Below are 24,449 nucleotides of genomic sequence, written 5' to 3'. Positions count from 1 at the left end.
TATTTGAATTTGAATCATTTCTAAACTTCATTCTAATAAAATCATCAATGCGAAAAAAAAATAATGTGCACTTTTAGTGTCACAATCCTAGACTTAAAAAAGATGTCCTAAATTCTTCAATTTTTTTTCATATTCCTTGTCAAGGGAATATGAAAAAAAAAAGAAAACAGCACTGAATTTTTTGAATGCATCAATGATCACCAAAACTGATGAGTCTAGGTTCTCAAAGAGCTGATCTATCACTTCAATATTTTTCAGGAGTTTTTGGCAATCATTGCCAGCAAATTGTTTGCCATGATATGGTTGGATTGTGATGTTGAGTCTTTTTTGCCACTCATCTGCTTCTGGCAATGTTTCTTTTAGTGCTTTGAACAAGTGATTTACTATTCCAATAAGCAGATGAAGTTCCATTGGGGGAATTAGTTCAAAAATGAATTTGCTTGGATCAGCTTTTAGAAATGGTTTATGGGCAACATTGTTGAAAAACTTTGCCCTTCTAATGTCACCACCTTTTGAAAGAAAGTCTGTGTAACAATTTTGAAGATCAGACAGCATCCTGAGCACACCTTTTTCAACTAAGTTCTTTGCTTCACTATCACAGTATAGACATGGATGTGAGCTAGAGTGACATTGCAAACCACATAAAATGTTAGCAACTTTCAAGTCGCAAGAGACCACAAAGTTTACATTTCCAGGTTGAATAAGCTCAATAAAGTTTTTGATGTTGCTGTAATTCTCATGTAGATCCTCTGCAACTGCAATTAGAAATTGCTTTTTAGCACCACTGTCTTTTAGACTTTGACAGGTGACAATTTTTTTTGAAGGTGGATTGCTTGAATCATCTTCATCATTCATTCTTTGAAGACTTACTTTAAGCTTTAGGAAGCCTTGCCTCTATCAATCCCAACTTTAATGAGATGACCTACTTAAAGTTGTTTCTTAAGTGAATTTTCTGGTAGAAAGTCAGAGAGATTTTTGCAGTGAACAACTGTGTACTCTTTGTGTGGCTTTTTTTCGCCTGATGATGCGATTGTAGTTTTTGTAAAAAAATTTGCAAGTTGCAACCTTGCTTCATGAAAATTTGCTTAATAGTTTGGCTCAAAAAGAGGTGATTTGGAAACCAAATTTAGTGTTGTTGCAAGTTTTTTGGCTCCAATATTAGACATGTCTGTAGCTTGCTGAATTTGCACCAGGTCTTGAGCACTAAACTTATACTTTTCTGCAGTTGTTGATTTTGAATATGATGATCCTAAAGACAAATTTTAAAAAAACCTTGTTATGAAATGTAATCTTAGAACAAATAAAATGGGACCATTAAAAACAGGAAAGATATAAAATTTAAGTTACCAAGGGTAACAGGTAATGGATGACCTCCCTCAGTCACTGACAGCCTGATTGTCCCAACTAGTGATGATTCTTGACCTTTGATAGTTGCAGAGGCTATCTGTTCAAAAATTTTTTTGTTTTCTGTTGAAATTTCTCTAAGGTTTAAATTCAAAGAATTAGAGTTGCATTTATAAGGTAAGCCTTTCCCTAGTGGTGACAAACAATCTGAACATCTTTTCAGGGGATTTGTGGGATTTGAAGTTGTAGAATTATTTAAAGGATGTTTTTCAGTCAGCTTCAGCTTACCAATTTGGCAAATCAGGCAGTTGCAGTTGGAACCTCTTGTCACAGTCTTAACATTGATAGTTTTAAAATTGTAAAGAGTAGGCAGCTTGACAAATACTCCTTTTCAACCCTTTTAAGTTGATTTCTACACATTCCAGTTGGAACTCTAGAGTCCAGTAAGTCAATGTCTGTTGCAAAAATGTTTTTGAATCTCTCGAAGGGTACACCAGAAATTGGTGAATTGCACTTTTTCATACATACAACACACACTGTTTTTCTACACTCTTCATAAGATTTGGCACTATTGGGTATTTTGAAAGAGCCCAAGTAAAGTTAAAATTACAAAAAGTACTTGTTCGTGTTTTCATTCGATAAAGCACTTATTTTATTGTCAGTAACTAATAAAAAAATTTATACTTTTACAGCTTTTTTATTTCATTGTTAAATGACATAAATATGTAACACTGTATCATTAAGCACTAAGCAATAATATTGACCTAGCTATTCTAAAAATATGGGTTTAAAAAATGTTGACTTTAAAAAACACTTGACTTTTAAAAGAAAGCGAATTAGCAGGTAAAGATACCCCAAAGGTTATGCAATTTAAAATGGATTAGCAATAAAAACAATCTAGTTTCATTTTGTTTATTTTATTTGGTTAGTTATTTATTGTCAAATTTTATTTTTTCTAGTGATTATCAAATTTTATAGTTATTCATAAATAAGTATCATCTTTTCTTCCTTATGCCTTTAGAAAAGGAGCAAATAACATGAGAAAAAGTTATTTTTTTCCTTGGACGAAGGCAGATGATTTTTATGTTTTTATTTTTTTAAACATGGTTGTAAACCCAATTAGTTTTAATTTTTTGAGCATGACTTTTATGTTTTGAGGCTCTCCGGGCAGGTGTGGCCTATTCCATCATAGCCAATATATCTATCACTCTAGTTTTATCCTTAACTATGTTAATGAGCCAGTTGTTGTTTTTATAAGCAACATTTCAACCATAATTTGTTTAATTTGATATGATTGCTAGTGGCAACCTCAATAAATTAGGTTCTTCATCAAATTTTGAGCATAAAAATGGTAAAATTTTCATGCCCAAAATAAGCACTTTGGATCTCATAGAGCTGGTTATTTTTTTAATTATGAGAAATCAGTACTGAGTATTACCTCACCTTCTTTGAGATTGGCCATTTTAATTCTAAAAACTGGTGGTAAATGTTATATTTATGCATTCTCATTTTGCTTTAATCAACCATTTCTAATAAAAGCATTGTGGCTTCTTTGTCAGTAGCTTCTTCTTGAACTTTGGAAACAAATTTTTTGTGGGTTATCCAATCGTAATAAGGTAAAGATTTAGTTCCTGCCACAGATCTGATAATACAATTCTTCCTGGTCATTCTAGATAATCTCCTTTCATGCATTCAAATGACTTGACAGAGCATACACCAAGTTCCACAATATTAAATAGTTCATCTGGCAGATTTTCAAGCAAAACATTTTATTTTACTTTGATAAAATAGCTCTTTATTGTCTGTAAAAGGAGCTGACCATTTTCACAGGTTTTACATAGGCTATCATCTGCTGGTGGTTAACTTTTCATAGACATGTAATTTGCAGTATTGATAATTTCTAGTAATTGATAGCAAGTGATGTTACTATCATTCTCTATGTATAAATAAACAAGTTCCTTGTATAAAAAAGCATGTAGTACTCTGAACCATAAACTTCAAAATCATTTGTTTTTCCACAATAGGTAGTGTCTTTTCAGCCAGGGTAAAACTGCTAGATAAAAGAAATTATTCATAGATTGGTTGTGATTGAAGAATGATCTGATCATAGATTGGTTGTGATTAAAGGATGATCTAACCTGCTCTTCTTTTGCTCTATATACTCTTTTAGTTTTTCTTATTATTTACCTTCAGTCTTCACAAACATTTTGTAGTCATACAATACAATTGTAAAAAGAAACTAAATCAAGAATATTATATTTGCCATGGAAGGACATAACTCTTGTCATGGAAGGACATAAAATTCAACCTTTGAAATAAAATTTTATAATGTATTTGGCAAGGTCTGCCATTAAATCTTGATAGAGCTAGTCAAAATCTTATACGCTGGGGAAATTTAGAAAAAAACCACTTATTTTGCCTAAAAGAGAAAACCTTTTCCTCCAAATTTAACACAGAAGGGTTCATATTTTCCTAAAAAAATGTTATACATTTTCTATCTTTGTTGTCAAGGCTAAGAAAATGAAAACTTTTTTCAGAAACACACTTGGGTCATTGGCAAAATGTTTGATACATTCTAAATGCTTTATTCAAATTGATCTATTTGTCCTTCTGTGACACCAGAAATGAATGTTTACATTAGTGACTTGGTGTGAGACAATTGATATGCCATTTCAATGTTAAAATTTAGCCATTCTGCTTTGCTTTTAAAAAAGAACCTTTATACTATTTTTGATTGGAACTTTTTCTAACTCTCTGCCCAGTTATTTATATAAGTAGGTAACAAGAAATTTATAAATTATAAAAATGATTTGCTATGGCTTATTAGTTATGTAATGTAAAATAGAAGTTTTAGGATGTTTCTTGATTTTATTTATTTAGATGGTTGCATTTATGCGTTAAAACGATCAATAAAACCTCTTGCTGGATCAATAGATGAGTAAGTATTTGACAAATACTTTAATTCCAAAAAAACAAATTTTGAAAAATTTTCTTCATAAACTGATTCCTTTAGCAATTGTAATTTGTTACATTCTGTTTTTCATTTTCTACTTCTTTCATAATCCATTTGGTCTTGTGTGATTTTAACAAAGATTTTTAAAAACTGCACAAACAAATGTTTTTCCTAAAAATATGTACCAGATTGAATTTATAAAAGGCACAATATTTGCAGAGAATGAAATTATTGGCAAAGTTTTATACTTTTTTTATTTTTTTTATGTGAGCAATTCAGTAAATAGCTATGTACCAATACAATCAAAAAAATTGTTCCATGAATGCAACCATTTAAATTGTAAAATTTAGCTCAAAGTTAATGAGAATCATTACTTTTTTCATAAATAGATAAACTAAAGATTAAATCCAAGAGGTTTTTAATTTGCATCAGCTTTTGTGTAATCTTTTAAGTGCTTTTCTTGCATTTCTGTATATAAATTACTATAATAAAAATCTATATAAATCTCACAAGGAGTTGCTAACAAAAAAAAAAAAAAAAAAAATTACATCTAATGCAACTTCATAAATAGCACTAGATTGGCTTTAACTAAATTTTTTAAAACATTTAAAAATAAGTTTAAAATGTTTTGTTTTCAAAACTAAATATAAAATGCAGATAGGCATACAACCTAAGGTTAAAATTTAAAGCATACTTGGTAATTTACTAATTTTGGAGTAAGTTATCAATATATTTACTACTTTGTAAAAAAAAATTAATGAACAACAAGAATTTTTTTTAAGATTTTACAAATGTTACTTTTATATTAACAATCAATATCAAGTCTTATTGATTTTGGAAGAATGTATTGTGTATGAATTTTCACGGTTTCATGTTTAAAAATCGTTTATACTTAAATAAAACAATAAAGTTTAGTTAAAAATACCAACTGGTTTTTTAAATATATTTAAAAACCAATTACAAAAATCTAGATAATTAGATTCCTTAAACAATGCTCTATTTTTAGTTAGTTCAAAGTCAAGTTCTAAGTCTAATTTTAGTTAGTTCAAAGTCAAGTTCTAAGTCTATTTTTAGTTAGTTCAAAGTCAACTTCTAAGTCTGTTTTTAGTTAGTTCAAAGTCAAGTTCTAAGTCTATTTTTAGTTATTTCAAAGTCAAGTTCAAAATCAAGTTCTCTATTTTTAGTTAGTTCAAAGTTAGTTCAAATTGTTATCTTTATTATTATGTCATTTTAAAGCGTTATTATGATAACTGCTAACAGTCTCAATAATCAAATGCTTTTAGTTTAAAGATTAAAAAACAAATACATAATTATTATATTTTGTTATATAATTTTTATAGCATGATTGATTGAAAAATTAAACCTTGTTGTTCAAAGAAAATATTTAAAAGCATTGCCAATATGGCATTGAAACTAATAATTCTACACAGTAATCATTTGTGTTGGTAAATAATTGAAACTATTTTTGTTAACAAATGTTCTTGTTTTACAAATAGTATTTTGATTATTGCAAATTTAAATATTGCAAAGATGTATGCTTAAACTGACTTGATGAAACCCAATATTTTAAAGTCTACATTTCACTTAAGCAACCTGAAATAAGTTTAATAAGTTTTGAAAGTCTAAAGCACATTATAGAATTTAGTTGCGTTATGATTATGACATTTAACATTCTTTAACCTTTGTAACAAAACTATTAATATTTTTGGTATCACACTTGCTAGATTTCACTTTGGTTATTGCAAAATGCTTAATAGTTGCATCAGTTCATTAACAACCTGCCCTTCTGTTGATTGCCACTTAAAAAGTCTAGAAATAACCTTTTATTTTTTTAAATCCAAATGCACTTATTGCATTCATAATACCTTATTACTTATTACATTCTTAACACCATTCACAATACTGTTTTCAAAATGTTGAAATTATTGCCATCACCAATATAGACTGAATTTATATTAGTGATGGTTTGTGTTGTTCTTGTTCATTTTGGTGAATAATCCATTAAAGTTTTCAATGATCAGAAACCACATGACAATAGTTATGATTTAGATTTAATTTTGACCAAAAATCAAATTTCAATAATAACTGAGCATTTTTCAATTTCTGACCAATCAACTTGAGTTTGAACATGGATAGGATTCTTAAAACTTTCTTTTTTAATTTATTCTGTTTGATTTTTTTTAATGAATGATTAACAAACTATTTTTTCAGTAATTCAATCTGTTCAATTAATTCTGTTCCAATTCTTATCTACCAGCGTTTTTCTATATATTCATGTAAGAGTTCTTGTTAGGCTTTTGCCATTCATGCAGACTCACTTGATAATTGAAAATTCTAATCCAGAATCATTAATGGTTGATCTTAAAATGATTTTCCTCTATTGAATATATTTAATCCAATGTCATGGGATCATTCAGATTCTATCAAGAGGACCCTCTTAAACTTGCTGTGTCCTCTGAAGCTCAAATAACTTCCTTAAAGCTAGATTTAAAATTCTTCAATCTAACCACAAGGTTTTCTTTCACCTTTAAATTATCATTATGTAGGTGCTCTTTATAAACAATGTCCTAAGGATCTTGTACATTAGCTTTTGTGATGAGGTTTGCCACTTCAAAAGGCTTGAGAAATCTGTCCGTTTTTTTCTTTTTCTTTTCTATTCTACCCTTTTGTAAAGCATTATGGTGTAACTTAAAAAAGGGTATTGTATGGCTACTTCATTTAATTTTGTAACATAAGTTTTATAAGAATTCTACTGCATACCCCACGTTTTTTGAAAAGTAACTCTCTGTAAAAGTAACTAACGTTTTTAAAAATTTGGAGGCACTAGATTATAGAGATTAAAATTTAACTAACTAGCAAAATTTTCAGGGTATATGTATATAGAAACCTTGTCTTTACATAAACCATATATGTAAAGAAATTGTGAATTATCTTTAGTAGTATTCTTATCCTAACCCAGCCACAGGGATTAGCAGTTTTTTTAAAAAAGCCATTGTGATTTTTATACTCTTTTAAGAAGGTATCTCTTTTTCTTTTATGCATGTTGTTGCTTTTTAGTTTATTTAACAGTTCAATATCTTTGTTTGCAATACAGGGTTGGAATTAAGGCAAAAAAAATCTTCTTGTGAAAATTTATCTTTTTTTTTTTACTCCCCCACCCTCCCTTCTACAGTAGGAGGGGTAATGATATATACAAAATATGTGTTCTTTTAAACAGCTTTATGTAATTATATAATAGTTATAATATATAAATTTGTAAGTATTGTAAATGTACCTGTTTTGCAGCCTTGAAATAAAACCATAAGCATCAAGCAATTAAGTTATCAATGGTTAATTTTTTTTCAAAATCAATGAATCTTATTTTACATAATTCCTGACTGCTTATTTTGTCAAATTTCTCAATTCAAGCCCTGAAATACATTATTGAATTAATGCTATTGTTTTTTTTTATTCTGGGTTTTCCTAATTCCTTTACTTTAACATGAAAAGTGATTGTTCACTTCCTATAAGTGTGAATTGTTTGTATGAAGCTAAATTTGGAGTATATTTCAAAGCAAGAAACATAAGTATTGAGTTTTTTTTGGATATTGTTTCACATAAAAATAAACAATCCTGGAATTTTTATAAATAGAAAAAGGCTATTTTTAGAAAAATGGCTTTGCGTGAAGTTTGGGCACATGCTGTTCTTGGTCATCATCAGCATGTAGTACAATACTATTCTGCTTGGGCAGAAGACCAACATATGTTAATTCAAAATGAATTCTGTAATGGTAGGTTTTTTTTTACCAATTATTTAATCTTTTTTTGTTATTGAGTTGCTAAGTTCTTTAAGATTTAATACTGTTACTTTTTACTTAAAGTAAGTCTCAACTTATTCTTTTCTGTATTCTACATATTTTGTTTAGGTGGAAATTTATCAGAAAAAATCACACAAAATAGGTTGAATAAAGAGTTTATGAAGATTGTTGACCTTAAGCAACTTATACTACAACTTTGTAAAGTTAGTCAAACCTTAAATAGTTTTAACAAAAATTTAATTTTGCCAATTTTCATATAAAAAGAGTCATTTTAACATGCCAGATTCCCATTCAAAGTTTGTTAAAAGCTTCATTACAAAACTTTAAAGTAATATTTTACACAAGAAATTTTAACTTCTAATAACAAGTATAAATTTTAAGATTTAAATTCTTTTAATAAATATGAATTTTAAAGTTTTAACTTCTTGGGTTAAATATCAAATTGAAAATTTAAACTTTTTGTATTAATTTTAAAGTTTAAATTTTTTTTCTGTTATTAATCTTTTAATAAGATTTTTGTGTATAAATTATTAGTTGTACATTTTTGATTTAGGGTCTCAAATATATACACTCTCTAAAGCTTGCACACATGGATATAAAGCCGGGTAATTTTAAATATGTTTAGAGATCTTTTTTTTTCAGTCTCTTTTGATGCCTTTACAGGACAATAAAATAAATTTAAAAGTGCCTAAAATTAATATTTATGAGCATTATTTTCAATTTAGTATTTTAACTTTTATAAAGTATCAAAGATAGAAAAAAAGTACTCCACAAAAAACAATTATTTAGGGAAATATCTAAAGGGCTACTCTCAATTGAACACAAATAATTCAATTAAACAGTTCATTTAAAAGATTAAAATTCTTGAATTAAAGATTAAGTTTCTCATAAATATGAATTTTAAAGTTTGAACTTCTTGGGTTTAATATGATATTTAAAATTTAAACTTTGTTTGTAAATTGTAAACTTTAAAGTTTTAATTTTTTTATTGTGATGTTATTTTTTGATATTTTTATATGTAAAATATTAGCTGTATTAGATATTTCCCTAAAGTGCTACTTTCAATTAAACATAAACAGTTCAATTGAGAGTAAGTTTTTAATGGTTTGTAAAAATGATATTCATAAGGTACCAAATTTTTCATGTTCTGAAAAATTGTGCTTATGATCTGAAATCGGTGCTTATGATCATTTTTGAGCCAAATTTTAAAAAATAAAACAAGGTTTTAAATAACATTAATGAGTATTTCATCTTTTCACTTTCAAGAGATGTTACTATTTTTTCTTTTAGGTCACTTTTTATTCTGTAGTAGCCTGTTAATTATTAGCTTTATGCCTGGTGGTACTGAAGTGATTCCTCAGAGGTTTTCTTCAAGACACTCTTTAGGATCATTAGTTTGCAAACAGTTCTGATTCTTCTAAAAAATCCTGCTCTTCTGTCCTTTTCATAATTCCATTGTGAATGTTTTTCTGCCAACTACCTCTATAAAAAATAACTTACAAACAATATCATGAAAATTGTTTATTAAAGTTAATAAAATAAAGTCATTTCAGCTTCATTTTAGTGCCATTCTATCCCTTTCAATTTCACTTTGTTGTTCAATTTTAACATAAAAGGATTTCAAATTTCAAAGACAATACCAGATTCAAATGAGTACCTGATTTATCACCTAAGAATTATTCCAGTATTCTAACATATACTTGTTGAAAATATCTCTTCCTATTTATCTCTTCTAATGGGAAAATATTTTGTAATTTACTAAATTTTTTTTTTATTGAATTGACTAAAAAATTTTAAAGTAAAATTATTTACTGTAGAGCTGAAAAATACTGTTTCCTATTAAACATTTAAAAACTCTCTGGGCAAGCAGTTTACATGAATATTTTTTTTTCAGGAAATGTTTTTATTAGTCATGTACAGCGTAAAAGTAGCGATGAAAGTAATAGTGATGATGGTTATTATGGAGATCACACAGAGATAAAGAAACCTGCATCATCCTACAATACTATATATAAAATTGGTTAGAACCAAAACTTTTTGTTTTTAAAATTAACAGTTTTGTCCTCTTTATGCTAAAGATTTATCATGAAACAATAATTTAGCTAATGATATCTCTCTCAACAAACAAATCATTTCTTTTAAATATAATATATAGAATAAAATATTATTAAGAAATGAAGTCATGAAAAATAATCAAATATATGATAGCTTTGCTGTAAGGGTAATCCAAAGCTCTTCTGTATTGGCAATCACAGATCAAAGTAAAGTTTAGTCATAATAGTGATACTTTTTTTGTATAAGTTGACCTGTGATATATTTGATTGAAAAGAGTTATTATTCTTATCTCTTTCCTTTAAAACACCACTTACTATTCAATCAGGTTATAAAAAATGGCTAAACTTTTATTAACTATTAGATATTTTATTTTCCATTAAATATTTCCTAAAAATTGTTCTTAACTATTCCCAATTTTTTCTTTTGTTTGATTTCATCTAAATGAGCACTTTTTTTAAACTTTAATATTGTTTACAAAATATTTTCATAAAATTTCATACTACACTTAACTGCAAAATTAATGCACAACTTATATATTCCAACTTATTTTGAAAAATATTATGTATTTCCTGGATTTAACAAAGAAGATGATAATGTTTGTTCTTACGGTTTTTTATGTTTTATTCCATTTCCCTTATTTAATTTTGAAATTATAATAGCTTTTCATAAGTAGCATGTTTGCTGTAGTTAAACCTCACTTCTAAAAGAAAAGTATGAGAGTAAGCCACTGCACTGTCGGACTGTAATAACATCAAGAGGTGGTAACACTAGTTATTGATAAGTCAAAAATGTTTCAATATAAAATGCATTAGTGTGCATAATAAAAATAATTTTTTTTTTTTTGTTAAACAAACCATATTTTTGGTTATAGTTTTTTTTTTCACCATCATCAAAGTGAATTTTATTATTATCATCAAAATTATTGTGTTCATGTGTTCTATTTTTAATATTTTGTCAAAATATATGATAATATTGATGAGAATTAAAATAAATCGAAATGGTTAATTTTGTGGTTAAGTGTATGATAAATAAAAAAATAAATTATCAAAGTTACTAACTTATTAAAAAATCTATTGGCAAAGAAGTTAATATTTAATCTTAGAAGATCATTCAAGTATGCTGGTAAAAGAATTGGTTAAAAAAAAGCATTATAAAGTCAAGGTTAAGTTAACTTTTTTTCATAGGTTTTTTCTCCTGCCACTGCAACATCTCTCAAAGTTAGAATGTTAATTAATAGACTAAATTTTAATTGCAGGTGATCTTGGGCATGTAGCATCCATAATAAAACATCAAAAAATTGAAGAGGGTGATTGTAGATTCTTGCCTATTGAAGTTTTGCAAGAGGTTAGTATACTTTATATATTTTCTTTGCAATATTGCCATCAAAAAAAAACATCAAAGTACCATGGTGTGACCTAACAAAGTCCTATGCTTTAAGAAAGTCCTAATTTAAGAAATGACAAATTTGGCATATATAAAAGAAACATTTTTGGAAAATAACTTAGTTGTTTTAACTAGATATCTAGTTAGATAAAATAACTAAATTTTTTTCTCTAAATGTTTATTTTATGTATTGGGTTGTCCGATAAGTTCTTGCCGCTTTTCTAAATTTGATATAGCTTTATTTTTTAATATAAAATAACAACAATTTAATCAGTAATGTATTCTCCGCTGTTTGTTACGACTTGCACCCAACGTTCAATGAGTTTTTCGATTCCTCTTCAGTAGAAATTGCCTGGCCTGGATTCAAAAAATTCTTCTAACCACCCGCATAATTCGACGTCATTATTGAACGAAACGCCTCGCAAAGCGTTTGAAAGAGATCGGAAGAGGTGGAAATCCGATGGCGCTAAGAGAGTATGGAGGATGTGACAGCACTTCCCAACCAAGCGTTTGAATTGCCTCCTTGGTCATAATGGCAATGTGGGGACGGGCATTGTCGTGTTGCAGAAGAACGCCATATTGCCTATCAGGTCGTTTTTGCTGGATGGCGTTGTTTAATCGTTGCATCTGTAGAACATAAAGTTCCGCATTGACTGTTTGGTTGCGATCAAGCAATTCCCAGTAGATAACGCCTTCCCAGTCCCACCATACACACAACATTGTCTTCCGTGGATGAAGAGCTTGCTTCGCTCGCGGGGTCGCTTGCTGTTTCGGGCTTAACCATTCTTTGCGCTGCTTCATGTTGATGTAGAGACACCATTTTTCGTCACCAGTGACAATGCGATAAAGAAATCTTTGCTTATGTCCATGAGTTGAGAGATAACGAGCAAGCAAACTGGCAGCAATGGTGGATCGTTGATTTTTATTGTTTTCGCTCAATACGTGCGGCACCCAAGCTCCGAGTTTTTTAATCTTTCCCATTGAGTGGAGATGTTCTGCTACTGTTGATTTATTGGATCCTATACGCTCTGCCAATTCTCCGGTTGTTTGACTCGCGTCTTCGTGCAGAAGTTGATTCAAACGCTCTTCATCAAACTTGCTTGGTCGCCCGGAACGAGATGCATCCTTGAGGTCGAAATAGCCACTTTTGAACTTCGCAAACCAATATCGAGCAGTTCTTTCAGCTATGGCACCCTTTCCGTATACGGCACAAATCTCTCTAGCAGCTCCGTGGCTTTGGCACCTCGGTTAAACGCAAAAACAAGGTGGTGTCGAAAATGCTCGTTTTTGCCGACTTGACACTCCAGTTAAATGCTCTGAAAATTAACAAAAATAAATCAAAATAAAAAAAACAAAAAACTCTCTTTCGAATAACACAAAACATTATACTAAAAAATTTCATTTCGATTGCAAATTTTTTAATTCAAAAAAACGGCGAGAACTTATCGCACAACCCAATATATGAAGTTTGTCATTTCTTAAATTAGGGTTTTCTTAAAGCAAAGGACTTTGTTAGGTCACACCACAGTAACTTAGTTATTTTGAAATAAAGTTTTTGGTATTTCAAGAAATTATGCAATATACTTTTTTTTTAAAATTTATATTGTTTAAAATAAAATACACAGTACAAAGTAGAAAATATTGGAGCATTATGATTTTTTGGCTTAAAGTACTTTTTTTCAAATTATGTTGAAATGAAAAGCATTAAATATATATTGACTAATCATTCTAATGTAATACAATATATGTTCAGAATAATTAGTCAACATATTGATTGGCTCTCAACTTTTTCTAATCTGCTCATTCTAAAGCAATTACTAATAAATTGTTGTTAGCTGTGTAGGAAGATACTTTACATAAGCTGAAAGTCAAATTTAAGCTAGTTTGTAATAGATTTTGTGGAATACTTGTTTGTTTCTGTGATTTAGCTTTAAGATGTAATACTGCTGTTGTTTATCAATTGTGTAACTATAAACCTGGGAACAAATAGGAAGGTGAAATTTATAAATAATAGCCAGTACTTCTTCCAAAAAGAAGCTTATTGTTAAAGTTATTCAAAGTTCAAAATTAAACATTCTTGCAGCAAAAAGCACCAAGTTGTTAGCAAAAAAAAAAAAAGCTCTTAAGATGAATGAGTAGTATAGTCTATTGGAGTTATAGTCTTTCGATCTTCATTAAAAATAAATTTGGCAAACATATTTTGGTACCAGAAATGTAGCTGACCCTGGGTTATTTTGGGATGCTGAAATCTGAAAATCATGTTCATTTTCCTTGATTGGCTCTAGCTTTTTTGCTATGAAAAAGTATAATATTTATATGAGTTTGCATGTGGAAAGTGTTTACAAACTTTATAGATTTTCGTTAAGTATATTTACACTCAGTGGCCACGTAATATAAGATCTATGTAAATATCATACATCAAGGCTGTATACGTTCTTACAAAAAGAGAACACTAAATGGTTTACTTCTTTAAGTGACTTATAATGTTGAAAGAAGTGTGAAACAGAGAAGATAAGGGTCAATAACAGATAAAATCAATATTAAAAATGTCCTGGCTTACTGTTATATAGTCTTATTTCTTCCTTTTGACATACATCTAGTCTGATATTATGTGGTAATTAAAATGAAAACTTATTAAAAAATTGTCAAATTAAGGTGAAGAGATGTTTTTACTAAAAGTAAAAACAATGACATCTACTAGATTGTTCAAAAATCACCCTGACTTCTTTTGTTATATATATGGCAAATACAAGCTAAAAGACAATAGAAAATAAATTACAGACTCAGTTAAAAATATTGTTGAATTATTTTGATTAATTAAACTTGAAAATAAAGACAAGTTACGGGCCTCTCTTATTATTTGTAAAAGATTTGTAACAATCTATCCACTTTTCCAGAGATGCAAAGAGGTTTACTATACCAATTGTTTTTTTTACCTTCAAATTAATTTTTTTTACTGCATACCTGTTCATCCTGTTGAATAAAAAAATAGTTGTAGACATTTCTGAATAGTTTTTAACCAAAATAAGGGTATTCTATAGAATGAAAACTAGGGCTCATATTAAAAAATAGATTTCATTTTTAGAATCAGAGTTTTCAAATGATGAAAAAAAGTTTTTGTAGTCCTGTTTTATTCAAGTTTTGTAATAATTTGTTATAATGCAGTATTTTTGAAATTTAACAACTTTGTTTAACAACTTTGTTTTTTATTTTATCCTCAAAGAACCTTTATCTTTAAGTGTAGTTTTTCAAGTGTTAAATATCATTTTGACTTTCAAATTGGGGATTTTGATACAACTTTTCCTATTAAATAGCTGCTAGTATCTTTGCATAAAAATACTTTGCACAAAAGATGTTTATTTATTAAGCTAAAAACCCTGCTTAATCTGCATATATGCATTAATCAAGTAATTCAAAGTTGAGTTACTGTTAGTGCCTTGTACTAACAGTACTCTGCAACATAAAAATGGTATCATCATAAAATGTTTTTATTTTCAAGTAAATTATCTTCAAGTAAAATATTGTTTTTATCTTCAAGTAAAATAAAGACTTTTAGTGCTTAACAAGTAATGCAGTGCCAAGTTATCCAAAGTAAATAAATGCATGAATTAAGACTTAATGCTTAAAGTTTTATTGCTGCATATTACCACAAAGCATCAAGGTGTTATCCTTCAAAATAGAAAGTGTTTTGTTTTGTTCAAATCATTCTACATTACATTTAGATATAAATTTTTGTCAGACACACTTGCATATTTCCTCAGATTTATTCAAAAAATATTTAAAAATTTACATTTTAACTGTACTTTCTAACAGTAGTGTACATTAGACCATTGCAAAGAAATTTTTTTTTTTAAAAATCAAATGATGCACTGCTCCTATCTTGTTTTTTTTTTTTTGGCAAAATATGAACATGTACAAAATTTTAGATCATTTTAACTAAATTTAGATTTAGATGATTTTGTTTTGACCCTCTGCCCAACCCAAATAACTGAGTAATTATCCTGTTCACCACCACTGAGCAGGATTTCCTCTGCCTGGTTTTTATTTAACTTAAAATAAATTGACTAACATTTAATTTACAATGTAATTTTACAGTTGTAGAACAATATTAGCATTACACTGATAAGAAATTTGACCCCTAGATTGAAGTTTGTGTCAATTAAATTCTGATTTATATAGTCTCAATTAACATATAGTTAATGGAAACAATTGAGTTTGAAATGAAAATGATGTGCTATGTTATATTTCATCTTTTTTGTTTGATAAAAGTTTGCAAAGTGTGTTGAAAAATTCCTGGAACTATGCAGTTTTGTACAAAGTGCATAATAAAGTTTACAGAAAATGGCAACAAGGTTCAGGTATTTCCTGCATTTGTCTGGAACATAGAGGAGCAAGATCAAAGAAGTTAATGATGACTTCTGAACCTATCATTCAACAAATTAAATACTTTTGTTAATTACAAATATGATCCTAAATTAGAAGCATATTCTACGATGATTTGCTCTACTTGTCAAAGAAACTTTTACCTGCTTTTAATTCATGTTATAAATAAAAGAAAACTATACCCTTATAAAGCATTTGTCAATAAAGCTATAGATGGAGTAGGAGGTTCCCTGAAGGTTGCATGTAATGTGTTTGATCCTGAAAATCTGCATTCCTGTTCTTCAAAGTATCAAGATAGTGGAGTTCAGCATACCCAGATTTTAGCTATAGTTTAGGACCTTCCTGAATCTAACTGGAATTTAGGACTAAATATATTGAAACTTAAGTTGAAGGAAATAAAATATTATAGCTTTTCATTTAAAATGTGCAAGCGCTGTACTGGGTTTGTTTACACATTCTGGAAAGTATGCCTGTTTATACTGTACAGGAATATGCACTTTAACATCTGTAGATTTTAAGACATTTGGAAGTTTGATTACTGTGCTCAAAAATATAAAGTTGGTAAATGCCCACCAAAAAAAATATCAAGTTATTACAATGTAATTTGTAAAAGATTGACTTCTCTGGATTAGAATCCTGAAAAGTTAATTATTCATAGGACAGCTCCATCACAATTGCACTTAATGATTGGAGTTTGGAATTGGAGTTTTAGGCAAAGTGTTTTTGTTCCTTTTGGAACCTGGTTTTAACACTTGGTTGTCTTGCCATCATATATTTTTCAAAGCTGCCTTGTAATTGGGTGGGATGACAATAACTCCAACAAAATACTTGAAAAATTAGATTATCATGAACAACCTGTGATTAAGGAAATCCCAATATACCAACATCTGATGTTAACTGTAATTAACTGTTAGGAAGCTCTTAAATCAGTAAAAAATACAGAAAAGATTTGAAACTGGATTTTGAAACAACTATCAATAATTTTGCTGATATTTTAATCCCTACAAAATGACATCCACATAGCAAACATAAAGGGATTAACCTTGTCAACAACAAGGAAAATATATTGTGAGCCACATTGTTCCATTTATAAAACATTGTAATATGGGATTGGGAAATTTTGCAGAACAGGCTGGCGAACCAGTGCATGCTAAATTTAAACCTACCATATTAAGCATGGAGAGAAACCTGTTGTCAATTTTAACACAAGAAGAGTCAAATAGTAATATCCTCCATGTTGTAATCTTTATTTTAAAATATATGAATTGAAAAAAATTATGAAAATAGACTTTTTTTTATATACTTAGCACAATACTTTGCTTTTAAACTCAATTATTTCCCATCACTATGTTAATCAGAATTTTCTAATTGACACAAACTTCAACCTGGTAGTCAAATATCTTAGCAGTGATTATTATGTAATTGTATCTTTCAGTTACCATGAACTTAATCTTTTCTTTTTGTTAAAATGTACTTCGTTACAAACATTTTTTCATGATTTTTAGTGTGGAAAAATAAAGATTCCTTCAGTAAATCAATTATTTGGTTTGGCCAGAAGTCAAAACGTTCTTTAAATGATCTAAAATTTTTGTACACATTCATATTTTGCCAAAAGAAACAAGATAGGAGGGGTGTATCATATAATTAAAAAAAAAATTTTCAATGGTATACATATTGCTAGATGGTTTTAGTGACTAGGTAATGCATATTACTGACTAACTACTAATGCATGTAACTGACTAACTACTATATCACTTACTCAGGAACAAATGTTTTCTTGCATAATATTATTAGTTTTAAATATTGGTATTATAAATATTATTATTATCTATAAGTTAATTATCTATAAGTTATTAAAGTTATTGCTAATTAACTATAAGTTATTAAGTATTATCTATAAGTTATTATAAGTGAATTTCTTTAGTTAAGCTTAATATTTGTCTGCATTTTTCAATAGGACTATTCAAACCTTACCAAAGCTGACATATTTGCCTTGGGACTCACTATCTTTTTGGCGGTAACATTTACTGATTCATAGTTATTTATTCAAGATGTATATCTACCTTAAGTTTGTTTCCAATGTAATTCTTTGTAATACCTTTGGTCAAATCCTAATTACATAGATAAATTTTGATAGTTATACTTTCTAATTTTCACTTGTTGGTTGTTTATTCTGTACAAAGATCCTTTTTCATTTATATGAACTTATTTATTTAATTGAATTGGAATAACTATTTTTACAACATCCTATTCCATTTAGTAGTTCTTGTGAATTTTTTATTAGATAGAACTAAAATTTTATGACTCACTTTAATGTGCTTAGCCAGTTGTTTTTCTGTATCTATTGAACTAAGTGATATCATATTAGCATATGCAACGTATTTATAAATTATCATACTATTATTAAAAAAATAACTTTAATGTACTTAACCTTCTACAATATATATTATGAAATATTATGTGAGATTTGATGTTAATGTTGTGTACTGTTATTGCAAGTAATCCCTTTTTGAAAAGATTAATTTAGGTGAGAATTTGGATTTCTACACTGTAAACAACAATCAAGTTGTTGATGAATTAAACTTTATTGAACTAAATTAAACTAAATTTACTTGAGTTAAACATGTTTTATTTAAAAGAAGATAATAAACAAGTTGTGCACAAAAATAATGATTTTTTTTTTATTGAATACTTTTATTTGCATTTGTTGGAATGTTTTTAATGTATATGTTTAAATAACTCATTTTAAAAATACAGTGGCATGCAAAAGTTTCCAGCCAGTGATATTTTGTAGCTCTAATTTGTTTAAGAAAGGACAAATGATTTATTATCATTATGAGATCAATATGAGAGTTTACATATCCGTTGATCTCAACCAATCATATACAAATAAACTTTCCTAAACCATGACACTTCCTCCACTGTGGTTTACAGTTGGAGTTCAGTTCAAAATGCTTTTTCTCTTGCCAATAGGACATCATACAAGTTATCTACCATCAGTTTTAAAAAGATTAAATCTAAATATGTTTGAGAAAGCTACTTTTTTCCAATCTTTGATTTTTCAGTTATTTTTCAATGTGCTATTTTTTTTTTGTAAATGCGTACTTGAATATCCTGCTGCTTATATTTATATTATGTGGTTGGAAACTTTTACAAATCTAAATATAGCAATAACAATAACAAATACATTCACAAACATTAATAGTATTCTTTTACTGTATTATTTTGTTTCTTATATCTCATACTAACATCCCATAATGATAAATTATTAGTCTTTTTTTTTTTTTTAAGAAATTGCTGTGCAAAATGTTATTTGCTGGAAACTTTTGCATACAATTGTATATGTAATAATAACTAAATATGTGAATTAATGCATATGAAAGGATTTTTCTTTTTTTTTTCTTTTTAAATAAATCCAAGATTAACTCTGATAATTTTGATGTTTCACTTAGTAAACAACTTGATCTTTTTGATGTTTTGCTCAGTGCCTAATAACTTTTTTAAAGTTTTTTTTTCTCATTTTTAGCTATATCTTTAAAGTTCATTTAAAGTAAGATGGAAATAAATGGCTTTAACCAATTCTTTGTGCTTTTTTAAGTTATTACTAAATAGTTACAAAATCAAATAAAATGATATATGATTTGATAAAAGTACAGAGTAAATTATTACACATTTTATTCGGCATACTTTCGACTCAAGGATTAGTTTGGCTTATTCAGATAGAATAATTTTTAAGTTTGAAATATTTTTTTTTCCTGATTCGGACCTATGAGAAAGAGATAAGAGGTGCTATAGCATTTCCTAATTCAGAACAGAAATGCAATTTTGAATGCAACAGCAGATATAGTCCTTAAAATTGAACCATTCTGTTAGGCCTAATTTCTCAATTTACTATTATTAACTTTCCATCAGTAAGTCAGAGAGATAATTTAGTATGTAGAAGGAATTACTTAACTAAAGTCTAATAAAGATGTTACTTTATTAAAGTCTAATAAAGAAAGTTATAAGAGTAAAATGTTTCATTAAGAGTAGCTACTGTTAATGAAACATCTTTATTAGACTTTAGTTAAGTAATTCCTTCTGCATACTAAATTATCTATTTGACTTACTGATGGAAATTTAATAATAGAAGATATTAACAAACTTTTATTGATGAGAATTTAATGAACTTATATTGTTGAGAACTAGGACATCATTGATAAGACATTATGCAGTATAACACTTTTTTTTTGGCAAAATTTTAAAAAGTTTATTAAAAAAAAACAAAAATCTTCAGTTCATCACTTTTTTAACCCATTCTGAACAATCTATAGTCTTGACTTATATACTAGCATACTTGAAAATTAGAGGAGTCTGATGGTGAAATTAATACTGGGTACGTTTTCAAATCTCTCAAAGACCAATCCTAAAATTTATGTCATTTTGTGAAAATATTGTCATTTGAATTCATACAAACCAATTAAGTACTTCAGTGCAGTAAAATATGCCTTTGATACATTAAAATGCACTAAAGTACTTAATTGGTTAACATTGATGATTATTAAAGAAGTTGCATTCACTCATTTACAACAATATTTGGTTAAATCAAATTTACTGCCTTTCCAAGTGTATAGTTATAAAATTCTAGAAAAGAATGTAAGATTCTGCATAAAAGATCTAAATTTTTAACGAGTATCAGATAACGAAAAATGTTTCTTGTGACCAACTGCAGTATTATAGATAAGTAAGACATTGACTTAAGGATTACCCATAATTTAGTTATAAAAGATGCATTCCATTACTGAACTGAATATTTTTCTTACTTAATGTTTAGCTGAGCAGCTGATTACTATTGTGTTATAACTAAACAAAAGTTTTGAAACTTAACTTTTTTTAGGCTGGTGGAGCTGATTTACCAAAGAATGGCCCAAAATGGCAAACCATACGGTAATCAATTATATTGAAATTAAGTAACATTGTGTCTTTAAAGAATAATTAGTGTAATGCATTACATTACTTGGTAAACAACATTTTTATTTCCAATTAGTAACACTGGTCTTCCTAACCTTGCCAATCGTCCTGAAGATCTTAACATTTTACTGCAGGTGAATAATTTTTCCTAAAAATTTTATTATTATTTCAATTTATTTAAACTTTAGTTAATTTAAAAATTTGTTTTAACTTTAATTTATTTTTATGACTAGGTTGTGAATAAAAGAGGATAAACCTACATTTCATTTGTTAAAATATTAAAAACTCTTCAGTTATTTCACTACTGCTGAAGCTTTTTTTTTTTTTTTTATCTTTAGCAAATGATATCTAGTAATCCATCTAGAAGACCCTCTGCTAATGAGATTCTTCGTTCATCTTTTCTTGGTTGTTTGACTAAAGTGAGGGAATAAGTATAGCTGCCTACATTATGTTCATATTTTTATACTGACTTGATTATTTTATATTGCTATACAAGATTTGCATTACATATTTGACTAAAATATTGATGTAATGCAGATTCAATTATGCTAACTAAATGTAGTATTAGTTACATTATTTTATCAATATCTTGAATATACTAATATTTTAAAATGAATTTATGTGTCTAAAAACTTATAAATACTTTTATAGTTTGGGAAAATATTTTAAATTTTGTTATGGGCATGCTAGAGAGCTTCATAGACATAATTTCAGTTACTGCATGTGTTGTACATTTATAGAATTAAATTTTTTGTCATAAAACAAATGTATAATAGCAAGTACAACATTTAAATATTAAAAGTGACTGATTTGCATAAAGTTTTTTTAAACAATGCTCAGCCTAGTTAATTTATTTAAAAATTATATCAGTTCTTATTTAGTTAATCATGCATATACTTACAAATGTATACTACATTAAAATGTAAATCAGAATAAAATGTGGTTTCTTTCACAAGTATGGTAATAAATCTGAATTACAAATGAGTTTGTATGTTTCTGAATATTTCCTTGTCTTGATAGTAGTTTCCTTTGTTAGTAATTTATTTTCCATATTTGATTGACCACTCAACTTAAAAACAGGCTTTGGTGCTTTTATTATACACAGTAATATATGTAAAAACATTATTAAAATTTTTTAAAGACACTTTTCAAATATTTTTGAATAATAGGCACATTTTTTTTTCTATGAAAGCACAGCAAATTTAATTATGCAGATTATTTATCCAGATATGTTATTATCCAGGGACTAAACCCCCTCCCCCTCTTGTTAAAAGGAGATTGTTGGTTAAATTTAACCTATCTAATAAACCTCTCATTGCTTGGACAATATTTCCTTGTTTTTTTTGGCATTCTTGAAACTTATCTCAGTTAAACGACTAACATACAATAGCTGTTATGAAATATTATTTTTGTATCAATAAAACACATAAGTTTATAAGTGCATATATACTTACAGTAAATTACATATTATTTTAGGAATCTAGAGTGTACATCAAATTTAGTTGCTTAATTTGATTAGTTTTTTTTTTCTTTTGCTAAAGAAGCTTTAAATCTAAGCACATGTTATTAGTGTATTAGTACATGTTTTTAAAATGCTGGTGTTGTTAAAATTTCTGCAGTTTTAAGATTTAGTTGTTTAATAACTTGTGCTTTAATTTTAATCCGTGAGTTGTTTTATAAGTTAAAGTTTAATTGTGATGAGTTATCATGATCATGAAGTTTTCAGTACTAAGCCTGTTAGTTTTAAACTTGTGCTGTATAAATTGTATTTCTTATTAAATATTTTAATACATCCTCATAAGTTTTTTTAGGATCAACTTAGAAAGGAGCTTAAAGAGGAGAGGTTCAAGAATGAAATTTTATCTGGGTATGTTTTGCAGTTGTGATTAGTATGACTAATTTTATGCGACAGTTTTTAATGCATGTTTTACTATAATGTATCAAAGTCAAGCAGGTTATTTCTTTTATGTTCAGCATTTAAAATTCATAAAACAGTATATACTGGTTTGAATTTCAAGACTTTAAGCCATTTAGAATTAGTCAAAAAGGTAAACTCAACTTATAAGCCAAGTTGTCTTATGCACTGAATGCATTTATAAATCCAGTCAACTTGCATATCAATACTTTTTAACTAAACTTAATTTTAAAACTAAGGAAATTTTTTAAAATTGTTAATCTTCTTATGTAGTTTAGGTAAATTACATTAAGTCAATTTTATTTGTTGAAACTGATGTTTTCCATATGTTATTCTCCTTTTTGGTGGTGAGAAAATTATTATTACCCCAAAGTATTTCACAGTAAGTGATAAATTGCATAATAAGATAAAGGGCTACTTATTTGATCTATGTAAAATATATACAAAAGTGCTATTAATTTCTTAATGCAATGATATACTGAATGCCCCAGAAATGTTTGGAAAAAATTGTCAAAATCCAATCTTTAATTCAAAAGGTGGGTAGCAAAATAATTGAAATTTTTAAAATATAGTTAACATGGATGAAATACCTGTATGGCGTTACATGCTAACTTTAAAAACAGTTAATTTTCTCTTAAAGCCACCTTTATTGTGGCATATCTGATAGTTCTATTCAATTTAGCTTGTCTTTCATGAAGGTTTTAGCTTCAGTAAATAACCACACCTTTTTTAGTAATATCAAAAATTTCTGAAATCAATACCTGATAATTTCAAAAGGTTTTTTATGATGGGTTTCATGTCTCTCGATAACTGTTTCCAATTTTTAACCTTTGAATTTGGAGCTTAAATTTATTCCATAAATAGCAAATATTGTTCCCATGCACTTGCTAAGGTGTTTTTAATAAATTGGAATTTATGCTTTTATGTAATTAAGTATTTTTGAAACTTTATTTTTACAGGGAGGGAAACGTTTTAGTAACTGACTAATAAAAATAACGTTTCTGAGTTCAATATGTGAAAGTACAAATAGTATAGTTACGTTTAACACATATTTGTGTGTGTGATCAAGTTCGAAGAATGAGTACATCGAATTTAAAAATCTTTTAAACTAGGCGTGTATGGTTTCTTATTCGTTTAGAAAACTTCTAGCTGCGCAGAAAGCTGTCATCGATTCGAAAGCTATTCTCGGAACAGGGAATAGTAAAAGAGTTGTTGGAAATAAGGTGACGAGAAGTATGAGTATGAGTGTTATTATTTGATATTTTTATTTTTTAAACTTTTTTAATATCGATTTGTTATCAGTATTCTGTTTAACTCCCATTTGTATATATTTGTATGTACAGGTGATTCTTTTAAGATTTGAAATTTTCATATGCAAGGTTATTTTTCTGGCATATCTTTTGGTATTTTTTTGTTCTGTTAAAGTTCGTTCTAGGAACCCAATGAAACCTTTAGCTACTGCGGTATTTTCTAATAAAAAATTACGGCCTAGGAAGTTTATGTTCTTAAACCATTTCATAAACGATGATTGTATGACATAGATGGATTGTTTTCTATTTTCGTATTCACTTACGGATATACTTTTTGTTTGAGTAACGGGAATTTTTCTTTTCTATTTTAAATATTTTAAGATGTAAAGAATTGTACAAAATAAAAAAATAAACAGTGA

General features: G+C 27.9%; 1 protein-coding gene across 2 annotated transcripts in view; it reads left to right on the top strand.

Annotated features, from left to right (window-relative positions):
- Nucleotides 1-24,449, top strand: part of LOC145182085 (wee1-like protein kinase) — a 39,064-nt gene extending 14,615 nt beyond the window's left edge. Inside the window, exons 4-15 of one of the 2 annotated variants that reach the window (XR_016449693.1) lie at nucleotides 4,225-4,282; nucleotides 7,946-8,067; nucleotides 8,203-8,297; nucleotides 8,648-8,699; nucleotides 9,989-10,114; nucleotides 11,405-11,493; nucleotides 17,873-17,932; nucleotides 20,792-20,841; nucleotides 20,942-20,999; nucleotides 21,204-21,296; nucleotides 22,677-22,732; nucleotides 23,919-23,989. Coding sequence is in view for 1 of the 2 variants with exons in the window: in XM_090078165.1 (XP_089934291.1) it covers nucleotides 4,225-4,282; nucleotides 7,946-8,067; nucleotides 8,203-8,297; nucleotides 8,648-8,699; nucleotides 9,989-10,114; nucleotides 11,405-11,493; nucleotides 17,873-17,932; nucleotides 20,792-20,841; nucleotides 20,942-20,999; nucleotides 21,204-21,284; nucleotides 22,677-22,732; nucleotides 23,919-24,039 (968 nt within the window). In the remaining variant the exon portion in view is untranslated. Of the gene's footprint in view, nucleotides 1-4,224; nucleotides 4,283-7,945; nucleotides 8,068-8,202; nucleotides 8,298-8,647; nucleotides 8,700-9,988; nucleotides 10,115-11,404; nucleotides 11,494-17,872; nucleotides 17,933-20,791; nucleotides 20,842-20,941; nucleotides 21,000-21,203; nucleotides 21,297-22,676; nucleotides 22,733-23,918 lie in introns of both variants that reach the window. The other variant, XM_090078165.1, reaches the window with a different exon arrangement.

This window comes from Hydra viridissima, unplaced genomic scaffold, assembly GCF_058129835.1.
Source record: "Hydra viridissima isolate aposymbiotic clone 2 unplaced genomic scaffold, HvirCarnegie_v1 scaffold_2, whole genome shotgun sequence".
Classification (NCBI taxonomy): Eukaryota; Metazoa; Cnidaria; class Hydrozoa; order Anthoathecata; family Hydridae; genus Hydra; species Hydra viridissima.
Note: the sequence above shows the minus strand (reverse complement) of the source record. Positions and strands in the feature narration are given on the sequence as shown.